The sequence below is a fragment of the Pleurodeles waltl genome, chromosome 6 (assembly GCF_031143425.1).
Source record: "Pleurodeles waltl isolate 20211129_DDA chromosome 6, aPleWal1.hap1.20221129, whole genome shotgun sequence".
Lineage (NCBI taxonomy): Eukaryota > Metazoa > Chordata > Amphibia > Caudata > Salamandridae > Pleurodeles > Pleurodeles waltl.
In genome coordinates, this window is record NC_090445.1 from 1,611,749,633 (window position 1) to 1,611,773,027 (window position 23,395).

General features: G+C 46.6%; 1 protein-coding gene across 1 annotated transcript in view; it reads right to left on the reverse strand.

Moving 5' to 3' along the window:
• NIBAN2 (niban apoptosis regulator 2) overlaps positions 1 to 23,395 on the reverse strand; it is a 248,934-nt gene that overhangs the window by 22,392 nt on the left and 203,147 nt on the right. Inside the window, exons 7-10 of the mRNA XM_069241498.1 lie at positions 20,808 to 20,912; positions 11,354 to 11,516; positions 9,483 to 9,670; positions 5,971 to 6,126 (exon numbers count right to left, since the gene is read on the reverse strand). Coding sequence (XP_069097599.1) covers positions 5,971 to 6,126; positions 9,483 to 9,670; positions 11,354 to 11,516; positions 20,808 to 20,912 — 612 coding nt within the window. The remainder of the gene's footprint in view (positions 1 to 5,970; positions 6,127 to 9,482; positions 9,671 to 11,353; positions 11,517 to 20,807; positions 20,913 to 23,395) is intronic.

Sequence of the window (23,395 nt, forward strand, 5' to 3'; positions counted from 1 at the left end):
TCTATGAATGCTTTGATAACTGGTATCCTATACAAGGAAGTTGAATATGTAGTTTGCAGGTATGCAGATATTGCTGCAAGGTGTATTTTAATAGAAGAGAAGGCTAGCTTTGCTTTTTGTAAATGGAGCAAGTAATTTACTATGTGTTTTGGAGTTGCCTCTAGTGGTTGTATCTGATTATGATGGCAGTACCAAACAAATCTTTTCCACTTACTTGCGTAGCAGTGTCTAGTGGATGGCCTTCTGGCCTGCTTTATGACTTCCATACACTCTTGGCTAAGTTGTAAGTGTCCGAATTCTAGGATTTCAGGAGCCAGATTGCTAGATTCAGCGATGCTGGGTCCGGGTGTCTGATCTGTTGTTTGTGTTGCGTTAACAGATCTGGTTTGTTGGGCAGTTTGATGTGTGGTACTACAGACAGATCTAGCAGTGTTGTGTACCAGGGTTGTCTTGCCCACGTTGGTGCTATTAAAATGAGTTTGAGTTTGTTTTGACTCAATTTGTTTACTAGGTAAGGAAGGAGAGGGAGAGGAGGAAAAGCGTAAGCAAATATTCCTGACCAGTTCATCCATAGGGCATTGCCTTGGGATTGCTTGTGTGGGTATCTGGACGCGAAGTTTTGGCATTTTGCGTTCTCTTTTGTTGCAAATAAGTCTATTTGTGGTGTTCCCCAGAGTGTGAAGTAGGTGTTCAGAATTTGTGGGTGGATTTCCCATTCGTGGACTTGCTGGTGATCTCGAGAGAGATTGTCTGCCAGCTGATTCTGGATCCCCGGAATAAACTGTGCTATTAGACCAATTTGATGGTGGATTGCCCACTTCCATATTTTTTGAGCTAACAAGCTTAACTGCGTTGAATGTGTTCCTCCTTGTTTGTTTAGATAATACATCGTTGTCATGTTGTCTGTTTTGACAAGGATGTATTTGTGGGTTATGATTGGTTGGAAAGCTTTTAGTGCTTGAAAAACTGCTAATAATTCTAGATGATTTATATGCAGTTTTGTTTGATGTATGTTCCATTGTCCTCTTATGTTGTGTTGATTGAGATGTGCTCCCCACCCTGTCATGGAAGCATCTGTTGTTATTACGTACTGTGGCACTGGGTCTTGGAAAGGCCGCCCTATGTTTAAATTTATACTGTTCCACCATAGAAGCGATAGGTAAGTTTGGCGGTCTAGCAACACCAGATCTAGAAGGTGACCCTGTGCTTGAGACCACTGTGAGGCTAGGCACTGTTGTAAGGGCCTCATGTGCAGTCTTGCGTTTGGGACAATGGCTATGCATGAGGACATCATGCCTAGGAGCTGTAGTATTGTTCTTGCTTGTATTGTTTGGTTTGGAGACATGTGTTGAATGACCCTGTTGAAATTGTGGATCCTTTGTGGAGTTGGCGTTGCTACTCCTTTTGTTGTGTCTATTATGGCTCCTAGATATTGCTGTACTTTGCTTGGCAGAATGTTTGATTTTGCAAAGTTGACGGTGAACCCTAAATTGTAGAGGGTTTGTATGACTTGATTTGTGTGGTTTGAGCATTGTGTGAGCGAACTGGTTTTGATTAGCCAGTCGTCTAGATACGGGAACACATGTATTTGCTGCCTTCTGATGTGTGCAGCGACTACTGCTAGGCACTTTGTGAATACTCTTGGAGCGGTTGTTAAACCAAAAGGCAATACTTTGAATTGGTAATGTATTCCTTTGAATACAAACCTTAGATATTTCCTGTGTGATTGATGGATTGGTATATGGAAATATGCGTCCTTGAGGTCTAGGGTTGTCATGTAGTCGTGTTTTCTGAGCAATGGTAACACTTCTTGTAGTGTGACCATGTGAAAGTGGTCTGATTTGATGAATGTGTTTACTACCCTGAGGTCTAGAATTGGTCTCAGTGTTTCGTCCTTTTTTGGTATCAAGAAGTACAGTGAATAAACTCCTGTGTTTATTTGTGTGCTTGGTACTAATTCTATTGCATTTTTTTGCAGTAGTGCTTGAACTTCTATCTCTAGAAGTTGTGAATGGTATTTTGATAAATTTTGTGATTTTGGTGGTATGTCTGGAGGGAATTGCATGAATTCTATGCAATAACCATGTTGGATAATTGCTAGGACCCATGTATCTGTAGTTATTTTGTCCCATGCTTCGTAATATTGATGTATCCTCCCCCCCACTGGTGTTGTGTGGGAGGGGTGAGTGACGTGTGAGTCACTGCTTGTTGGTAGTGTTTTTGGGGCTTTGAAATCTTCCTCTATTCCTAGGAAATTGCCCCCCTCTATACTGGCCCCGAAAACCTCCCCTGTACTGTCCCTGGTAGGTGGGCGGTGCGGACTGTGAGGTGCTAGCTTGTGTGGCCTGACCCCGAAACCCTCCTCTAAAAGGTGTTTTGCGGAAGGTGTTATAAGATCCTCTGCTCTGCGGGGAGTAGAGTGCGCCCATGGCCTTGGCAGTGTCAGTGTCCTTCTTGAGCTTTTCTATAGCTGTGTCGACCTCCGGACCGAACAGAAGTTTCTCGTTTACTGGCATGTTAAGCACTGCCTGCTGAATTTCTGGCTTGAATCCAGACGTTCTGAGCCATGCGTGCCTACGGATGGTAACCGACGTATTAATGGTTCTTGCGGCCGTGTCTGCTGCATCCATGGAGGAGCGTATTTGATTGTTGGAAATGTTTTGACCCTCCTCAACAACCTGTTTTGCTCTTTTTTGCAGATCTTTTGGGAGATGTTCAATGAGATGCTGCATCTCATCCCAGTGGGCTCTGTCGTATCGCGCTAGCAGCGCTTGTGAATTTGCGATGCGCCACTGGTTTGCTGCTTGGACAGCAACCCTCTTCCCGGCTGCATCGAACTTCCTACTTTCTTTATCTGGGGGAGGTGCATCCCCAGAAGTGTGTGAGTTTGCCCGTTTTCTGGCAGCCCCTACCACCACAGAGTCTGGTGGCAGCTGAGAGGTGATGAAGACAGGGTCCGTAGGAGGCGCCTTATACTTTTTGTCCACCCTAGGCGTCACTGCCCTACTTTTAACTGGCTCCTTGAAAATGTCCTTTGCATGGCGTAGCATGCCTGGGAGCATCGGCAGGCTTTGGTAGGAGCTGTGGGTTGAGGAGAGGGTGTTAAATAAAAAATCATCCTCTACTTGTTCTGAGTGTAGTTCCACATTATGGAATAGAGCTGCTCTAGCCACCACTTGTGAGTAGGCTGTGCTGTCTTCCGGTGGTGATGGCCTAGTTGGGTATGTGTCTGGGCTGTTATCAGACACTGGTGCGTCGTACAAGTCCCACGCATCCTGATCTTGGTCGTCGTGGCTCATGGCGGTGTGAGCTGGCGAATGTGACGGGGTGTAAGTTGGCGAAGCCGGAGTTACAGGTGGAGGCGAGGGAGGAGGTGTTACCTTTTGTGTTGTTTCTTGCTGAGGAGTAAACTGAAGCGTTCTCTTTCGTTTGACAGGTGGAAGGGTACTGATCTTCCCAGTCCCCTGCTGAATAAAGATACGCTTTTGCGTGTGATCCACGTCAGTGGATTGCAGTTCTTGTTCAAATCTATGTTTCTTCAGTTGAGAAGACATAGAATGCTCTTCGGTATAGGAGCCAGAAACAGGGTCTGATGTCGCTTTTTTCGGCTCCGAAAGCCCTGTCGATTGTTTTTTCGGCTCCGAGGTAACCTTCCTCTTTTTCTGTGCCGAAAATTCTTGGCCTCTATGGTCTTCGGCGCCACTGTCTCGGCGTCGATCGGTGTCGACACCGAACTCTCGGTGTCGATGCTTCTGTTTAGCACTCTCTCGGTCCCGAGGAGGCTGCGTGCCGGTGTCTCGACCGAAGTCGGACGATCTCGACACTGAATGGGCCTTTTTCGGTGCCGATTGTTGGTCACCGAGAATTTGGGTGGAGCCATGGCCGGTTGGCAGTGGCGTCCCCTGGGCCTTCTTTCCTTTTTTAAGGTTTGATCTCGACGTCTTACTCACAGTTCTTGTAGAGTGTAGCTCGTCGGAGTCTGAATCCTGGATGGAAAAGGATTCCTCCTGTTCTTCTTCTGTCTCGAACTGTCGACGCTCTTTTGGCGTGGACGCCATCTGCAGTCTTCTCGCTCGACGGTCGCGCAGAGTTTTTCGGGACCGGAACGCCCGACAGGCCTCGCAGGATTCTTCACTGTGCTCGGGTGACAGGCACAGATTACAGACCGAGTGCAGGTCCGTATAAGGATATTTGTTGTGGCATTCGGGGCAGAATCGAAACGGGGTCCGATCCATCGGCGTTGTCCTCCACGCGGTCGGGCCGACTAGGCCCCGACGGGGTGCCGAAATCTACCCCGAAGGGCACCGAAGCGCTTCGATGTTCAACGCGTCGTCGTATGTGTCTATCTCTAACCGGATCGCAACGATACCGTCGAAAATCTTCCGTCTTCAGCTATCTTTCCGTTCCGAAACTCGGAGCGACATGAACACGTCCGAACCCGATGGCGGAAAGAAAACAATCGAAGATGGAGTCGACGCCCATGCGCAATGAGCACAGAAGGTGGAGTCACTCGGTCCCGTGACTCGAAAACACTTCTTCGAAGAAAAACAACTTGTAACACTCCGACCCAACACCAGATGGCGAGCTCATGCATACCATGTGTATCTACAGCGACAGATGCCATCGAACATAAATGTTATGTCGAAGCCCACATCATACATACTTTTATATGTAGAACCCTGCTAGCCCTGTTACTGAAGCCATGTCAGTTTCTGTATAGTAACAGGTTTATATAGGTCAGTCCAGGTCAGCCTTGAAGGCTTCAGGTCACGGCTTCGCTGCTCCTTGACACTCCCCTACAGTCAGCAGTTCCTGGATGAAAGCCTCACTATCGGCAAATACCCATCCCATCAATACTTAAAGCCCAACAAGCAAATGCAGGAGGGAAGAGATGGCAGAGACCAACCACTAGTCCATTGTTAGCCTCATCACGGAGGGCCATTCTCACAAGCCAACTGCAACTAAACTCAGTTTAGGCAGAGCTGAGCCCGGAAACACCGCTGGATACAATTGAACCAAATTCATGCTTCCTGGACATTACCGGGAGATCATGGCTACATTCTAACGATGCCTCAGCACTAGATGTCTTCATCTGGTACATCTGGACTCACAGGAATCCCAGGACGTGACCAAAATGGCTGGAAGTGGTTCTGGAGGCGTCTGGTGGCAAAAAGCTGTTGAGTACCACAAGGTGCAGGGCGCACCTGACTTTAGAAATCCCCCTTCCAGGGGGAAATACGTCTATGGCTCTCACAGTATAGACTAAAGGACGGAAGACTAAAAAAATAGCAAAACTAACCAACGTTTAAAGTATATTGGTCAGTTTATGGCTTCCAACCCAATAACCCCACCGCAGACTGAAGGAGGTTGACTGATCACAAGCTAGAAGAATACTGCCCATTTCTGGCCACTGAACCATGACCTCTGACCGCCCCATCTGTCTATCATTATCCTCCTCTCTTTCGCTCCTCCTATCCTCAGACCTTCCCCAACATTCTGCTAAGCTCCGACACTTCTGTTTCTTCAGCAACCTTTCCCATCCACACACCTCTCTCTGCTGGAGAGCGCACTGAAGGCGGCTGAGGTTGTTCTGTGCTTGCAATGAGGGCTTAACAGGTGTCCCCTCACAAACATGGCACCTCTGTACTGCCATCTGATTGCATGATCACAGTTTCACTCAAGAGGTTGGATTCCACCCAAAAAAGTCATCAATCACACGCTCACTGTCTTCCTGGTGTGACATTTGTTTTCAGGTCTTGTGCACAACCCCCTCATCTAGGCTATTCGGAGGGGTGGGGGGGGGGCTTTCACTTCCAGAGCAACAAGGCAACTTTTTAAACTATGTGTTGCAATCTGGCTCTCCTTTGTGAAGGTGCCTTCAACGTCTTGTCCACAGAGGCCTTACTGTAGCAGCATCCTTAAACAGCCAATGTCTGCGACCTGGTCTCTTGATCTGATCCGGCCCCTTACCTCTCTCATATGGATCTGAGCGCGCTGCTTGAAGACTGACGTGCTAGACACATCAAACCTCTGCTGCAGCCCTTCCAGCTTCAGATGCTCCATCTTCTCGTAGCACACCTGCATCTTCACCGGGTGGTAGGCCAGCTGGGACAACCTCTCCATGTGCTGCGGAGAAAGGGCCAAGAGATGTCAATCCAAGGATGGTGGGGAGACTGAGAGGTGAGGGAGGTAGAGTGACAGGAAGAGAGACAGTCAGAGGGAGTTGGGCACATGTCAGGAGGAAAATAGGGAGCACAGGGGACATTGACAGACGCCAAGAGGGAGCCAGGCAGAGTCTAGGAGAGGCGCGGAGAGTGAGAGAAACACACAGGGTGGCACAGAGACTTAAAAGGGTATGAGAGACGCATGAAATGAGAGAGACAGAAAAATACGGAGAAAGCAAGGAAAGTTTGAGGAGGAAGAAACGTCGGGCACAAGGAATATACAAGTAGAAGGAGACATAGAGGGATCCAGGTATTCTCTAAAAAGTGGTAGATGGAAGTGCAGCGACCCGCAGACAAACACTCACAGGGAGGTAGGCAATTGTGAGGAGTTGGAGGAGGGCACATGGAATATATGGAGACAGTGAGGGAACGAGGGAACGAGGTCAGGCTCTGAAGAGCAGGGGGAGAGGGGCAGAGGGAGACAGACGCTTTAAAGAGGGAGAGAGAGGCCTGGAACAACTGAGAGACAGACAGAAACTCAGGGAGAGACAGACATATTGTGAAGAGAAAGACAGGGCCACAGAACGAGAGACAGACACGCATGTGAGACAGGGAGACTGCGAGGACTCTCAAAGGGTGAGGTTATGAGTGACTGATAGCCAGACAGACATATAGGAGCCAGACAGACTTCGCGAAGCAAGAGGTCTGGACACCGACAGCTAGACTGTCGGACACCAAGAATCAAAAGCACAGACAACCAATTACTAAGTACAGGATCAGCAATAACAAGTCAGAGACAGAGAGGCCAGTAGGGCCAGTCCTAGAGTGCAGAACACGACCAGCTCGATCAGGAGTACAATCCAAACCCCATTAAACGACATGACATCTTCATATAGTGCCAAACACGGGGAAGCAAGGACGCGCTTCATTGGGACTCTGCGCTAGGAATGAGCTGAACTCGGACCTTCGCTCAGGGAAGTGCCAAAGTTGCCAGAAAAGGCAGTGGAAGCTTGTCAGCCTATGACACCAAAACCACAGGTCAGCGTATTGTAACAGCTGTGAATCTGTAAAGCTTTGGCAAAACTTTGAAACCCCGGACATGCCAATAAAGCATTGTACTGAAATTACAAAATTACAGCAACAGACGGTCTAACGTTCACACTGATGAGGGAAGGAGACTGATGGCCGTGAGAATCAGTCACTCTCTCGTCCTCTGTCGTTTTCAGACAGGCATCGAGTAGCTGGAAATGGGAAAAAATTATGAAGGGAAAACAGAAAAAGGCAAAAGTGGAACGGAGACATCCAGAGCTGTGGCTACAAAGTGGTGCTGTGTGGGGAGTCGCGTGCGTACTGGTGGTCATGGAGTGAAGGGTATGAAGGTAGGTTTGTTGTCAGGCTTTCATCCATATCAATCGATGAGTGGTGATATAGTGATCTCCAGCCAGGATGCCATAAGCAGAGGCTATCACGTGGAGAATCTCCCAGTAATATTCCAAAAGACTGAGGGTTCTCACGTGCTAAGTAAAGGTGCAAACCAGTAACTGTCCTGCACCTATACTACAGTTAGTGCAAAACACACAAACAACACCAAGGCCCAAGGGGCTGTAGTAGAGGGGAGTGTGGAGAGGCTTTATGGTTTGAAACTTGAAAAGTGCTACACTGCATGACAGCGGGTGATGGGTATGAAGCAGCACGCTCTGCTTTCAGTCATAAAGTAAGAAGAAGAATGAGGGATGACATTACTAGAGAAGAAGGTGTCTGAAGAGTGGATGTGTAAAGAAGCATCTTTGGTGAGTAGATGTGTTTTAATGTGGGCGGGGTAAAGATATGATTTGGACATCAGATGCATATTAGAATAGTTAGAGTAAATAAATCTGCTTGCAGATTTGAATGGTTTGAGTCTTTAGGTTATAGATGAATAGTTGGGGGGGTGTTAGAATGTTTGGGATAAAGAAGTTTTGAGAGCTGATGTGTGGTATAGTAGTTATGTTTAAGATATTATTCAAGATTATGGCCCTCATTCTGCCTTCGGCGGATGGAAAAGCCTGTCTGCTGAAGTTCCGACGAGGAGGTTGATACCAGCGGGAAACAGCTTACAGCATTGTCTCTGGCAAAGCAGACAGTGAGCATTGCGACGGGGCTGGCTTAGGGGCTCCCGCACTGCCCATGCTTGCAGCACTGCCCTGGCGGATTAGGACCGCTAGACCGTCGTGGAGACCAAAACTGGCAGTGCTGGTGGTCCGACTGCAGCGCTACCACCGCAGACGTAATGTGGCGGTCAGACTGCCGCATTGGCGGAATTTTAACAACAACCACGACCCTGACAGTCATTGGACCTCCAGGGTCGTAATGAGGCCCCATATGTGTGTTAAGGTAGTTTTTTCAAAGTCATGTTTTGGGAGTAAATGTTTGTTTTAATGGTTATGGTAAAGAAGCATTTAGAGAGTAGGTGTACAATAGTAATTATGCTAAAGACATTTCAAGAGTAGATGTGTATTACATAAGTTTTGGTAAGGTTGTGTTTCTATAGCAGATGAGTATAACAGTGATTGTGGCAAAGACACATTTTACGAGTAGATGGTTTGTATAGTGGTTCTGGCTATGACATGCTTTGGGGGAGATGTGAGATATTGTAGAACCCTGGAATGCTTGGGAGACAATGAAGAGTTTCAGGGACAATAAAGTCAAGGATATGACTTATGCTCCAACATTCCAACGTTTGTCTTTCTGTTTCTCCCTTCTTAATTTAGAACATTTTACTCTCAATGGGTGGAATGGTATGCCTTGGGCTACACTAGTTCTTAAAGGCCCTCTCTACCTCATTATAGGCCCTCGCCTACAACACAGGGCTATAACTCAGGATTAGGGCCTTTATAGACTGTATAGTCCTCAACAGTGGTCTCTAATGTTATAATAATTATACTAAAGACATTTTTCAAAAGTTGATGAGTGTTATAGTAGTTATCGCAGATATATTTCGAGTGTAGGTGTGCGTCATAGTGATTATGGTAAAGACATTTCTCAAGAGTTGATGTGTATTTAATAATTATTCCAAAGATACATTTTAAGTACAGGCATGAGGTATCGTGACTATGATGAAGACAATTTTCTAGAGTAGAAGAGTCTTATAAGGTTATACGAAAGACAATTTTCGAAAGTAAGTATATTTCTGAGTGGTTAAGGTTAATGTATATTTGCTGCCTAAGCAATAAGTAGGAACAGATCATAAGAAAGGTACTCTAAAACATGAAGCTTTTTTACATCGTTTTGAGAAGATCCCAAGAGTCTCAAGGATCCGACTTGGCAGCACTCACTCACCTCACCCAGCTTGTCGGTTCCTCCTTCATTCACCACATTCATGTTCATTTCTGTGACCTCCTTGAAGAAGAGGTCGCGCACCTCCGAAAAGCCTTGGCTGGTGGGCAGCATCAGGGCCTCCAGGATGGAGGGGATGTAAGGCTGGATGTGGTTCCGCACACAGATTTCAGCTTTGGGAAGGACGGAGGCTGGGGATAGAGAGGGCGACCATTCAGTGAGCTCCCCATGAAAATAACATACTTCAACCTCAGATCTCTTGAGAATTGATGTACCAGAGTCACTTAATTGCTGTTTTATTTGATCAAGTTTAGTGCCACCATATCAAATGGTACCAGATCCACTAACCAAAGCACTAATACCAAATGCATGCCACATGTCTACTTAGGCAGGATCACAACAGAAGGAGCACCAGAGGCAGCACTTCCATCAGGGCACACAAGTGTGGGCATTTACGTTGAACCACTGCAAGCAGAAGTCACAGAGTGAGGACATAGTCCCAGATCTATCCAGTTACATTCTAGACAAGCAGTTTCAATGCAACGGGTCTTGCATTTGTTCGAGTTAGAGCTATTAGCGTTGTAAAGCAAAAAAAAAAACGCAGCGCGATCGCGCTATGTAAAATGCAGCGCTATTGCGCTGCGTGAAAAATAAACAGATAAAGTAGTACGGACTCCAGGCTGAAAACATCGAGCCTCGTATGTTTTTGGTACTTTACTGGTGCTGTGTAGGTGGGCTAAACACCAGAAAAGGCATGACGTATGGATGCCTTTCACAAATGAAAGCAAGCGGATTTTAAAAGGCAAGCCCACAAACCAATGTAAGTGACTGACGTGGCATGGGCGTGGTTTCAAGCCCAAAGAGAGATTACAGAAAGGACGAAGCACTTTCTTCTCACTCATAAAAAAGTAACTAACTCGAGCCAACCTATTTTATGTTCCAAACTCCAAAGACTCTAGTCCCAAGCAAAGCACTACTCGGACTTAGCCCCATCCTCCACCACAAAGAGTGACACCGCAGTGTAGCAGCACCAGAACTTACATCCTCTGTCTTCCAGGAGGTGTTACAACACAGTGTAGAGTTGCTACCCTACAACCTCTATCTGTAAATACAGCACAGTGCTTTAGAAGTAGGATTTACTAACAGCCTCGTGTAACAGGACTTACACTGTAGTGTTCCTCATCCTTTGTTAGTAGGACTAATATTGCCACGTGCCAGCGCCAGAATAAACCCATGTTCTGCTAAAAGGATTATCAATAGCATGCCAGTTAACTCGTGCAATGAGTTTCTGAATGCGTTTGTGCATTGCTACAGTAATTCACAAGCCTAGCCTCAATAATGATTCTATGCACTAGACCCAGAACTCACACTGCCGGCCCCAATAAACACCAGTGTACCCTGGCCTGAAGAAGAGTCATACGAGTGGCTTGTACTACACAGCGGCTGAGCAGAGTCTCCGTCTCTCCGTCATAAAGGCATTCAGATACGCTAATGTAATCATTCACATACAATGTCTAGATGGAAGACCCTAAAACAAAAGTGTCAATATTTACAGTACCAGCCTCCATCACATACACCTCCCACCAGTGCCAGGGTTCTCTCGCTCCTCAGGAATCCACCTCTGCTTTGACCATTAGTGTGATTATTACATGAAGCAGTCTTTGTTGCACTTTCACTATTCCAGCCTGGATTGCTACACTACACTGACTGCGTTCCAGTTCACTTGTGTCATTTTTAAGTCACATAAAGCCTTTGTGAAACACCAGTACACTAGCATGATGATTCGCTGTTCCATTCCTAACTAGCAGTTAATGATTACATGGATCCATCTCACACACTCCTTTACCCCCCACCCCAGAAGCCTTGTTGGGTACCTCGGATCTTGCTGGCCAGATGTTCCTTGGAGGTGATGATCTGGTCCATGTCTGTGCGGATAGACGCCTCTTGAGCGGCCCGTGCAGCTTCACATCGCCGGACAGTTGCCTCATGATGAGCCTTGGCGTGGTCCTGCACCATGCGATACACTGTGTCTGAGATCTGGAGGAAAAGTTGGGAAATGGACAAGGAAGGAGAGAATATGGAGATACATGAGGTAATGGTCCTGATGGAACAAAATTCAGTCTTCCAGGACCCACGTACCATCCTGAGAGTAGCCCCATCAGGCCCTGAGAGACATAATCACACTTGCTATATCTGGTCACAGCACAGGGTGGCAAACAACTGCCCGGCGGCGCTTAGCACTTGACCAGACCCTACAACTAGGGTATCGTCTTCTACTCTCCACCTGCAACCTCTTTCGGTCATTGGTACCTTCCCTGGCCTACTTGCTAATGTCAGCTGAAAGCCTCTTCAGGGCTTTGAGCGTTCACCTGTATTTTGTATTTTTCTGTAGCACACGTGAATCCACTACACATTAGTACACTTTACATATATCAATAGAAGACTACATGCAACATATTGCTGGATTCGTCTGTAAAGAAGTCAAGTTGATGGGATTGTAGAAAAGACTATAGAGGATACTCGACATGCTTCTCGAGTTAAAATGAAAACAGTAAGGGCTCAAAGTAGAGAAACTAAAAAATGATGCTTGGGAGAGAGCACCCCAAACCTATGGGCATCTGCTGGTGGGAAGCCTGCAGGAACTGGAAGCCTGCGCAGATGGCTGTAAGAGTGGAAAGAGCTGGTAAGGTAGAAATAACTGTGGCTGTGGAAAACTTTAATCACACGATCATGAATTCAGTACTTAATCAGAAGCAAGTGCTGTGCTTTTGCGGCTTACATTTTACAGTCACACCTCTCTAGTCTAACGTTATCGTGGGTAGCATTTTAGTTAATTAAGTATCAGTAATTTGTTCAGCACCGTGTGCACTAACAGTGCTTCGGTGGGTAAAGAAGGGTAATGTGGTGGTGACAAGAGAAGAGAACAAGCATTTACAATGCAACAGGTCTCGCGTTTGCTCATGTTAGAGCTGATCGCGTTGTAAACGCCTAACCCGACTTTTCACCTATCGGGCAAAAGTGCATTTATGTACATAACCCAAAAAAGTGAAATTAACTATGTAAAGCGCTCGACTTCTGCCAAGCGAGATCACGCTCGTAAATTAGAGAAAAAGAAGTCCACGAGCCCTATTGAAAACAGCGAGCCTCGCATGTTTTCTGTACTTGGTCGCTGCGCTCGAGGAGGGCTAGCTACCGGAAAAGGCATGAGGTATGCGTGCCTTTGACTAATGAAAGCAAGCAGATTTTATTACGCAAGCCCACGAACCAATAAAAAACACTGACGTGAAGTTGACAGGGCTCCGAGCCCTTTTCTAAATACTAAAGCGTCTCGCTGCGATACGCATGCGCGAGCGCATGCACCGCAGGCTCGACCCTAAAAAGGATGATCTTCACAACTCCTAGGTGTTCACCTCCCAGTTTCTATAGCCCTAAGGCTGCTAATAATTCTAACAGTGTCAGAATATCATAGTTTTGTGCTAAGTTTAGATAATGCAGAGAACTGGAGAATGGCATGGTGTAGATTCTAGATCAATAATTAAGCTGTGCATGATGAGTGGAAGTACTAGCTCAATCTGGTATGGCATCTGTGAGAAAGAAATCCCTCATTTGAGATAATGGCGGTAGTATAGCGTAAAATAAAATACCTAGCTTGAGACCACATTCACTTGAAGCACAAGCTAAGCAGTGGAGGAGTCTCTTATTATGTGAACTAGGGGTGTAGAGTCTCAGAGAGAGCTCATAGGCAGGAGCCATGTGCAACTAAACGTGGCTACATCCTGTGGACTCTTTGGAAGGGGGCTCCCAGGACCATGGAATATGGAATCACTAAAGAGGGTTAAGAGGTTTAGGTTCAAGATCCAGTGGTCATTGCAGGTGTTGGAAGTCTGCAGTCTGTGGAGAGTCTCACCCCTAGGCTCCATATCTAAAGGGCAGAAGAGAGACAGAGACAGGGCTGGGGAGCATGTCTAGGGAGTGTCCTTAATGCAAAGGAGTTTTTCTTTCGTGCAGAGGTGAGCAGATCCAATAGGCTGGTTCCCGTCTCAGGGGTTGGCCTGTCTACGCATGTGTCTTTGTAGTTGAGGTTCTGTCTCTACCACTGAAGAAAGCGGTCCAGAATTGTTGCAGGTCCTGAGGAGCATCAGCAACAAACAGTGCACAAGTCTTGAGTCAGAGCCCATGTGCAATGTACAGCAAGCGGAAGAGGCACATTGCACCACATAAGTCGAAAGACTTCTTTGATGAAAAACAACTTGCAAATGTCCAAGGTCGCACTATATGGCAAGAGTATGCTAAGCATGTGTAACTACAACCACACGTAACAAACATTGTTATGGGGTGAGCAGGGTAGGGAGTCCGCTTCATTTAGTCATTTGTCTGAAACTTATGGCGGCATCCTATCGGGCAGGAAGCTTGAGTGACAGGCTTTTTTCCGTGCTGTCATAGTAAGAACAGTTTTATGAAGATCTAGATATTGACTCAGCTCTGGCCTAGACAAAACCCTTGCCCTTGTGCAGCATGTGATAGAAGGATACATGGCACAGAGAAGAAAGAGAGCAGGTTCAGTGACGTGAGGAGGGTCAAACTAATGAACCATTTGGGAGCACTTGTCGGAACTGAGCCACAACACGGTTAAACACATGCACAAAGAAAAGGAGGACCTTGCTGTGTGAGAAAAATGGTCTCATGCACTCACCAATGGTAATATGGATCGAAGACGTACAGGAAACTCCAGAGGTCCTAAACAAGCAGTGGGAATGCTTTTTGTCATTCTTGTATGTTTTTTTCTTCAGTGAAATTGATAATCTGAGTCCTCTGGAGGACATCCAACATTTTTACAGAGATATTTGTCAGCACAGTCCATGCCAGAATTATGTGTACGTCCAATGAGGGTGGCCCCTGTCACGTCAGTTCATGCTAAGAGGCAATGGGTTCTTGGTGATATATTATTTAATTCCAAGGTTATAATTTTTAAACCTCGCCTAAAAATGCTGTCTCAGATGATGAATGCAATAAAGAATATTAAGAAAATGTCATATACATGAGACATATGGAGAGATCAGCCCTCTTCATTAGTTGGTCTGTTCAACTGTCACTGACATTATATTTCAACTCAACATAGAATACACCAATGGGACAGCAGGCCATCCCACGTCACCTATTGGCTCCCTTGCAAAACGAGTAACAGCATTTCTCCTGATCACGTGTGCGCATCAGGCCTAATCGAAGCCCACTTCAGTGCCACGACTGACGGGCCAATACTTTGCCAATACTTTTTCTTTCTATTCATTTTTGCTATAATTCACATAAAAAGTAACAAGAGTTTCTATGCATGATTTAAGTACAACTGTCTGCTAGGAAGCACCTGTTCCATTCTAATAAATTGATATACAATGGTTACATTGTTATTACTTACATTTGTTTAGATACATTTGTCAGTTTTTTTTTTGTTTTTTTTTCGTGGAATTTGTTTGCAAGAATATAGTAATTAATAACCATTACACAAGCCTGCCAAGACCAGACTCACTGGCTTATTCTTGTTTATAGATGCAGATCCAGCCCAGAAACAACACAGCTAAAATTTGCACCTCTGACAGTTCCAATTCTGCTTCCCCCATATTACAACTTTCTCCGCACGGGGCGCACACACATCTTTGGAACTCACACGCCACAGAACTCTCGATTTAGAAAGTCTAATATGAGATTATAAGAGGGAAAGTGGGAGTCATCTGAAATGCCACATTGAAAAACCGTCAGTGACGGTTCAACACGCGACTCTCTAAAGTGCGTCCCAGAGGTACACACACAGGTGAATAAGTGCCCCTCCGACAGATCTGGGAATGTATGCTGTGGAGTGCTGTGGTTCCGAAACACCCTCCAACCACATGGGCCCATCCCCCTTCCATTAGCCCTGCTTCCGAGCAAGTAGTCACCCATTTTCATCATGAGCCAGAAGAACTGGTTGTATCAGGTGTTGAGATCTGAAGAGTTTTGAAGTAGCTTGACCCAGTGCCACCCTCATTCTCTTGTGCAACTCTTCAGTTGAATCTCTTCTTCCTGTTTTGCAATTCGTTCTGTACAGACTACGTATGGAAAACGTGATTCTGTCTGTAGTTTCTATTCCCTCTCTCCTACTCATATTCAAAACATGTTTCGGCAGCAAAGCAAGAAGTCTATGCCTGCAGCGGGTCAAAAAAAGCCAGCATGTGAGACCACTGATCTAAAGGCACTGACACTATACAAGTTTGACATTGTCTGCGATCAAGAAAATACATTTATATTAAAAAGGCAAACATCACTACAATGCTGTTATCTTACTGCTTAAATCAAGAAGCTGATACAATAATTCGCAGATACCAGTTAATTCACAACTCTGCAGCCTGGACCTCATTAAGGTTAAAGAAATGCAATCATCTTATGCCAACTGCATTGGATTTGAGTATAGGAATGAATTTAGCACAAGGCGTTATATGTAAGTCACAAAGCCCTTCATCAAAATTAATTGCACTGTTTTACAAAAAAAAAGAATCTGAAAACCTAACCAGAACCTGCAATCTGGTTTAGATCTGCAGCTGAAGGTTCCTACACTTAGGGAGGCGCGGTTTATAGAAAAGCGCTCTTGGGCTTGGTGCAGGCAATGAGCTTGTTGAATAACCCCCTGCACCCTGGCATAGTGAAATTCCGAAAGGCTTTAATAACTTGCTGTTTGAGGTTTTTTGCACACGGATACCTAAAAGAGAATCAATTTTATGTCATTATTTTTGCTTGCTTCTTGCTCTTAGCAGTCTGTATTTGGTTGTGTCATTTAATTGGTTCATGGAACGGACTCGTATTACACTAGCTTTTTATATGTTTTCCAACTTGGGATGAGGCTGTGTGCTTACACGGTTTCCAGATCACAAACTGACCCTTTCTTGCACATGATACACTGACATTTGTCGTTACAGCTACTTTTACTAATCAGAGCCTTATTCTGACTTCATTCCCTTGCCTCCTGTGTAGCTTGCTGGCAGTGGACGTGACTTTGGCAAGCTGGACTGGAATGGCATCTCTCCAGAGTTTCAGGCTTTGCAACAGGGAGAACCATACGATCCACCTTCAAGCCTCATTACATGGAGCCTGGCCCAGGGCTGCCAGGACACGACCACTAGGTAGCATGCAGGGATTGCAGGCCAGTCCACACAAGACCAATGGACAGGGTCAGAGAGGAGGCTGGACAATGCTTCCTTAGACATACGCTCAATTAATTCACAACATATTTTTGGGTGGCTGGTGTATATTCCAATCATCCTAGATGCCACACTCCCAAATTTGTAAAGATCTTTCTGTAGCAGGAGCCTCGCGACTACACTAAGTCGATACTAATGATGAACTAGCACTCTACCGATCTTTGTAATGCATCTGGAGAATTGGTGCCGAGTTGTCGGTGGCCCACAAATGCAGGTAGTGATGCTGGTTACATGTACCACTTCCCTTTAGGATGTTGGTGACATCCCGAGGAGAACAGATTTGGTATGCACAGCAGTATGGCCAGAAAATGATCTCTACCACCCCTCTCTCCTGCTGTTCCTCGTCCACTTAGCAGCATTTTCACTTGGTGGAAGTGTCTGTAATACGTATCCTCTGGCTGTCACTAGCCTCATAAGAATGGTTTCCTCCTCTGCGCTGAGCGGTCACCACAGTGTGTGCTGTCTCTGCTGTAGGTGCTGGTCGGGCTCCTACTCTCACCACAGTGCAGGTTATGTCTCAGCTTGTCGCCTGGTGCGGGGTCTACACTCACCATTGTCACAGTGTGTGTTGTGTGTCACTTGTGTTGTCCCAGTGCATTAAGTAGACACACCGCATCAACACACTGTGTACTGTGTTTCAATGTAGTGCGTACAGCGCCTTCTGTTTAACACATATGTGTTTGAGTACTCAGTGAGTGATGGATTTATGTACTCCTGGTGTGTACTTGCGGTAATGCTTGTGGGAGTTTGACACTAACCCTCTGTAAATTAGTATTGGCTTTATATCTGTGCTTCTTGCGAGACTGTGACACTCTTGTTGGTTGTTTTTGTACGGGTGATGCAGGCTTAGCACTCATGCTCCCCACCGTGAATGCTTATGTCTGGGTCAGGCTCTGCGTCTCTGTTCGCAAGACAATTTGCTCCTTTGTGTCCTGGTATGCTTGGTCAGCTTCCCTTCAGCCCCTGGCTTCTTCCAATTGTTTATAGATGTTTTTGCTTATGTTGTTTTGTTCTGTACTGCACTCTGTACACTCTTGCAGCTAGTGTGGTGTGCTGATTATGTAAAAAGGTGACCATTGTGACAAGCAGATTGAACAGTGTTAGACCTGGCAGCTTTTTGGCGTGTCTCCCCTGTCTTTTTGCCTTCTGACCTCCTGGTTTTGGACTCTGTTTTTGCTGGTTTACTGTCTCTGCGCACTTCACCATTGCTAATCAATGCTAAAGTGCAAGTGCTCCCCATATAAATTGTACTGTGTACTGGTTTATCCATAATTGGCATATTTGATTTACTAGTAGGTCCCTAGTAAAGTGCACTAGAGGTGCCCAGGGCCTATAAATCAAATGCTACTAGTGGGCCTGCAGCACTGGTTGTGCCACCCACGTACGTAGCTCTATAATCAGGTCTCAGACCTGCCACTGCAGTGTCTGTGTGTGCAGTTTTGACTGTAACTTCGACTTGGCAAGTGTACCCACTTGCCAGGCCTAAACCTACCCTTTTTTTACATGTAAAACACCCCTAAGGTAGGCCCTAGGTAGCCCCCAGGGCAGGGTGCAGTGTATGGTTAAGGTAGGGCATATAGTAATGTGTTTTATATGTCCTGACATTGAAATATTGCTAAATTCGTTTTTCACTGTTGCAAGGCCTGTCCCTCTCATAGGTTAACATGGGGGCTACCTTTAAATCTGATTAAAGTGTAGATTCCCTTTGGGAGCGTATGGACATGTGGAGTTTGGGGTCTCTGAGCTCACAATTTAAAAATATATCTTTTAGTAAAGTTGATTTTAAGATTGTGCGTTTGAAAATGCCACTTTTAGAAAGTAGGCAGTTTCTTGCTTAATCCATTCTGTGACTCTGCCTGTTTGTGGATTCCCTGTCTGGGTCAGTTTGACAGTTGGGCTGTTCACACCTCTCCTCTAGACAGTGACACAAAGGGGGCTGGGGTGTAGCCTGCATATCTTGATTAGCCATCTGTGCTGGAGGGGAGGGGAGGAGTGGTCACTCACACCTGAAAGGACTGTGCCTGCCCTCACACAATGCCGTCTCGGACCCCCTGGTGAGTGTCTGGGGCCTGGCCTGGACAAGGAAGGATCTTGCAAACACTTGAGACTTTGCTTTGAAGTTTGCAAACTTCAAAGGCAGAACTGGGTATAAGAAGCAGACCCAAAACCCCAGACTTTTAGAATCTTTCGGGAATTAAGAGGAACCTCTGCCCAGGAGAAGAGCTGAAGAGCTGAAGGAGGAGTACTGTCCCTTTGCTGTGTTGCTTTGCTGGACTTGCCTGCAGTTGCTGCTTCTGTCTGAAAAGAGTGCAAAGGGTGAACTTTGCTGTGTGTCCTGCTTGAGAAAATTCTCCAAGGGCTTGGAGTAGAGCTTGCCTCCTGTTGGAAGTCTCAGGGACACCAAAGACTTCAGTTTCCTCTACCTGCAGCACTGGGAACTGTGTGTTTTGTGCTGTCCAAGAGGAGAAACCACAGCGACGCTGCCAACAATGCCGCTGGCCTGCACCATGACCTGCCGACGCCGCATGGAGTTGCATTGCCCCGCTTCGCACCACGACCCTGGTCTAACCAAAGCTGTCATCTGACGACTTCACCGAGCCGCTGCCTGCACCGCAACCTGTGGGCCCCGCACTCCGGCGTCACCTGCTCACACCGCAGCCTGGACATCCCTGACGACGTCACTCCTGCTGACACCGGAGCCGCTGCCTGCACCGTGGCCTGTGGACACCGCTCGTGAGGAGCACGAAGCACCGTCTCGTCCCGCGCCACAGCCCTGGTCCACTGACGCCAGCACCATCGGCTCCAGTGTCGTCACCAGGCATCCTTGCCTGCACCGTGGCTTGTGGACACCGCTCGTGAGAGTCACGAAGCACTGTCCCGTCCCGCACCGCTGCCTTTGGCCTACAGATGACAGCGCTTCCGCAACGACTACACTGCTGCATGCACCGTGACCTGTGGACACCGCACATTGCACCGCCCCGCTTCACACCACAGCCCTGGTCTCACCGACGCCGCTGGACGCCATCACCGAGCTGTTGCCTGCACTGGGACCTGTGGGCACCGCACGTCGCATCGTCCTGCTTCGCACCGCAGCCCTGACGCCATCCCCGCCAGCGCACCTGATTTCATCAGCCCGGAGTTCAATACCCGAGGTGCGTGACTTCAAGGGCCTGACGACTCCGGAACCGACTCCGGAACCGACACCAGCGACGCCGATCTCCGGAGCTCACCGCGAGGATCACGACGCCCTGCAAATCCAAGGTACTGTTCGTGGGTCTTCTCGACACCGCAGCTGGCCCGCAACGCCGAGACGAGCCTGAACTCTTGGTTTTGTTGTTCATGACGCCGTGATAGCCCCAGGTGGAGTTATCGACTTCAAGGAACTGTATTGTTAAGTACATCTTGCAGCATTCATATTTGTATTACTGTATGTTGGATTTTTATCGTATTTGGTCTTGTTTTATATAGATAAATATTGGCTATTTTTCTAAAACTGGTGTGGTGTCCTTTTGTAGTGTTTTCACTTATTACTGTGTGTCATGTGCAAATGATTTACACATTGCTACTGAGATAAGCCTGACTGCTCGTGCCAAGCTACCAAGGGGGTGAGCAGGGGTTATCTGAGCGGGTATCTCCCTTATCCTAACTAGAGTGAAGGTCCCTACTTGGACAGGGTGCAAATCGACTGCCAACTAGAGACCCCATTTCTAACATCAGTATCAGCCAAGGCTAAAGAAGGAGTTTTGAGGTCACAGCATGGAATTCCATACTCCGAAGGATCAGAGTCCTGGGCGATAACAGATTGTTATAAGAGGGGTACACTGTAGGTATGGTACAGCCATTCAGTGTGACGTGTGAGTGTCCTATCACATCAGACTAGCTGCTGATGAACGCCGATTGACCTATCTCCTCCCTCACTCTGTAGTAACTAGTTCATTCATCCAATCACCACCGGAAACGCCATTTGACCTCCTTGTAACACTCATCACTGATTTCATACCTCTAACCATGTACTAGTACCCTGATTTTACCTCCACACTGCAGTGTGTGACCCTACATTGTTCACCACATTTATTAGCTCTGTAATTCCTTTCACACTCACCAGCAGCCAGACCCGCTGCCTCTCCTGGGGTTTGCCTTTCAGCCGTGGACCAATCATGTTCTTTAGTTCTGGAACCAGTTCCTCCATGACCAAATTGCTCAGCACCTAAAGAGAGAAAGTAGAAAGTAACATTAGTGACAGGAACATTCCAAACCTCTTCAGGGAGAGAGGAGGCACCACCAAGAACATTGATCATAAAGCCAGCGGTACACCTCTCACTGGAGACATTTTGAATGCCTTTAAAATCTGTCAACTATAATAAAATCAGGGTGGTCCCTTGATCCGCGCGAGGTCGGGCATATTAAAACAGGCAGGGCAAGGTATTTTTCCCATCTTTCTTAAACTTTTGAATCACTCCATCTTCACCGCAGTGGTTCCGCCCAGCTGGAAAAACACTATACTTCTACCTTTAATCAAAAAACTCACTTGACCATGGGCCCTATTTCGCTTCTGCCTTTTCCGGTCAAAGTGCTAGAGAAATGTATTAATAGTCAACTGCAGAATATTTGGAGGAACACCACTAAGTCCATCCATCTCAAATTGTATTTCGGCCTGCACATAGCACAGATCCAGCACTGCTTAAGGTCACAGAAGAGCTCTGTCAGACTGTGGATAAAGGAGTTTCAGCTGCACTGATCTGGCTGGACTCGAGTGCAGAATTTGATACGCTCTCCCATAAAGCATCGATAAAGAGATTAGGTGATTATGGGATTTGTGACGCGGCATTAGCTTGGCTCAAGTCTTTTTTTAAAGGAGGCTCTTTGGTATTGCCCCTGTTCTTCTCCACAAACTGTGAGCTAACGTTTGGGGTCCTTGAAGGATCTGCCTCGAGTCCTACTCTTTTTAACATCCACATCTGCCCTCTAGCCGACATCAACGAGGCATCACTTGTATCATATCCAGATGACATGCAACTGATCATGTCTCTGTACTCAACTGGGGAGAAAGATCCTTCCCAATTTAAGGACTGTGTGACCTCAGTGGCAAACTGGACGAACTCGAACTGCTGTAAACTGAATGCTAATAAAACTGAGGTCCTAACTGTGCGCAAACTATCTCTGGCTTGAGGTTCTCACTGGTGGCCACCAGTAGGAAAGAGTTTATGAATTTGCACAGATAGTATGCTGTTATTTGAACTGAAAATCTAGGCAGTGACGTCTTGCTGTTTTGGTATGCTTTGAAGCTTGTATAAAGTTCTCTGTATTTTTCTCTATCTATTCAGAGGACAATTATTTAGGCTCTTATCTTCTTGCATCTAGATCACTGTAATATCTTGTACATATTCCAAAATGCTACTGCAAGATTGCTGGGACATTTACCAAACTTTTGCTTGGTATCTAACCAGCTAGAGGGTTTTCTCTGGATCCCTGTACAGAAACGGATTCAGTTCAAGGCACTGTGTGTCACACATAATGTCCAGAATAACTATGGCCCTCCTATCCTCAATTATCTTCTATATGCACACTGCCCCACTAGACGTATTAGATCCTCAGATCTCAATTTGGTGACTAATCCTCGATCTAAGATAATTAGAGAAGTTGGCAGCTTTTCTGCTGTCTTGGGCCTAAACTCTAGAATAAGATTCCAGTAACCCTTTGAGTTACTCAAATGATCTGACTTTCGGGAAACAGCTTAAGAACTGGCTGTTTTAAGGTAGCAGTGGACTCAGTTCTTCTTTCTGCTTCATGTCAGACATGCTGGGAAGCCCTAAATCTCTGTAACATAACATTAACAGGATAGCTGAAGGACCTTCACTTCTCATCAGGCGGTCCCTCCTATGACCGCCACAATCTGTTGAATCACATCTCGGGGTGTATTTCAGCAGATATGGCATCCTTACTCTAGCTGAGGGCTTCTTTCATTTCTAGTTGGGGAGTCAGTTTCTCCCTGCCACTGTCTCTTCCAGTCAGCGTGATATGTCACCCATTAAAGTCAGCATATCCATTTCTTCCGGTCTGAATCTAGCCCTTGGACGGGGTGTCTGCGGCGCCCAGTTAGTGCTTCTCTCCTGCTCCCTGTCAGTGCCTCCCTTTTTGTCAGTGTGTCTTCCCCTTACAAGAGTGTTTCTGCAACCACATCATTGCCTTCTGCCCCCTGCGAATGCGTCTACGTTTACCAGTCCAAGTACCCTGTTGACTCTCATTATGTTTGTTTTCTGTGAAGTTTCTTGCACCAAGTTAAAGCTTCTTCTGCTCCCTGTCGATCTGTTCCTACTCAGTGACTTTTGCTTTTCCTCCCGGAGCATCTCCTACTGTCTGTTAGACTCTGACACTTCCTGTCCATGATTCTCCATCTGCCTGACATGCCTTCTGCTCCCTGACAATGCATCTCCCACTGCCCATCAGTGTCCCTTGTTCCTTTTCAATGCAACGTCCAGTGCCCAACAACATCTCCTGCTACCTGCAATGCATCTTTTGAGTTGCCTGTGAGTGTGTCCTGCTCACTGATAGCAGTCTCCAGTGTCTTGCCTGGGCACCTTGCATTTCCTGTCAGTTTGTCTTCTCCCTGTTACTGCATCTCCCATTCCCAGCCAGCCTTCCCACTCTGTGAATCAATCCCCCCTTCTGAACAGTAAGCCTCCTGTCCCC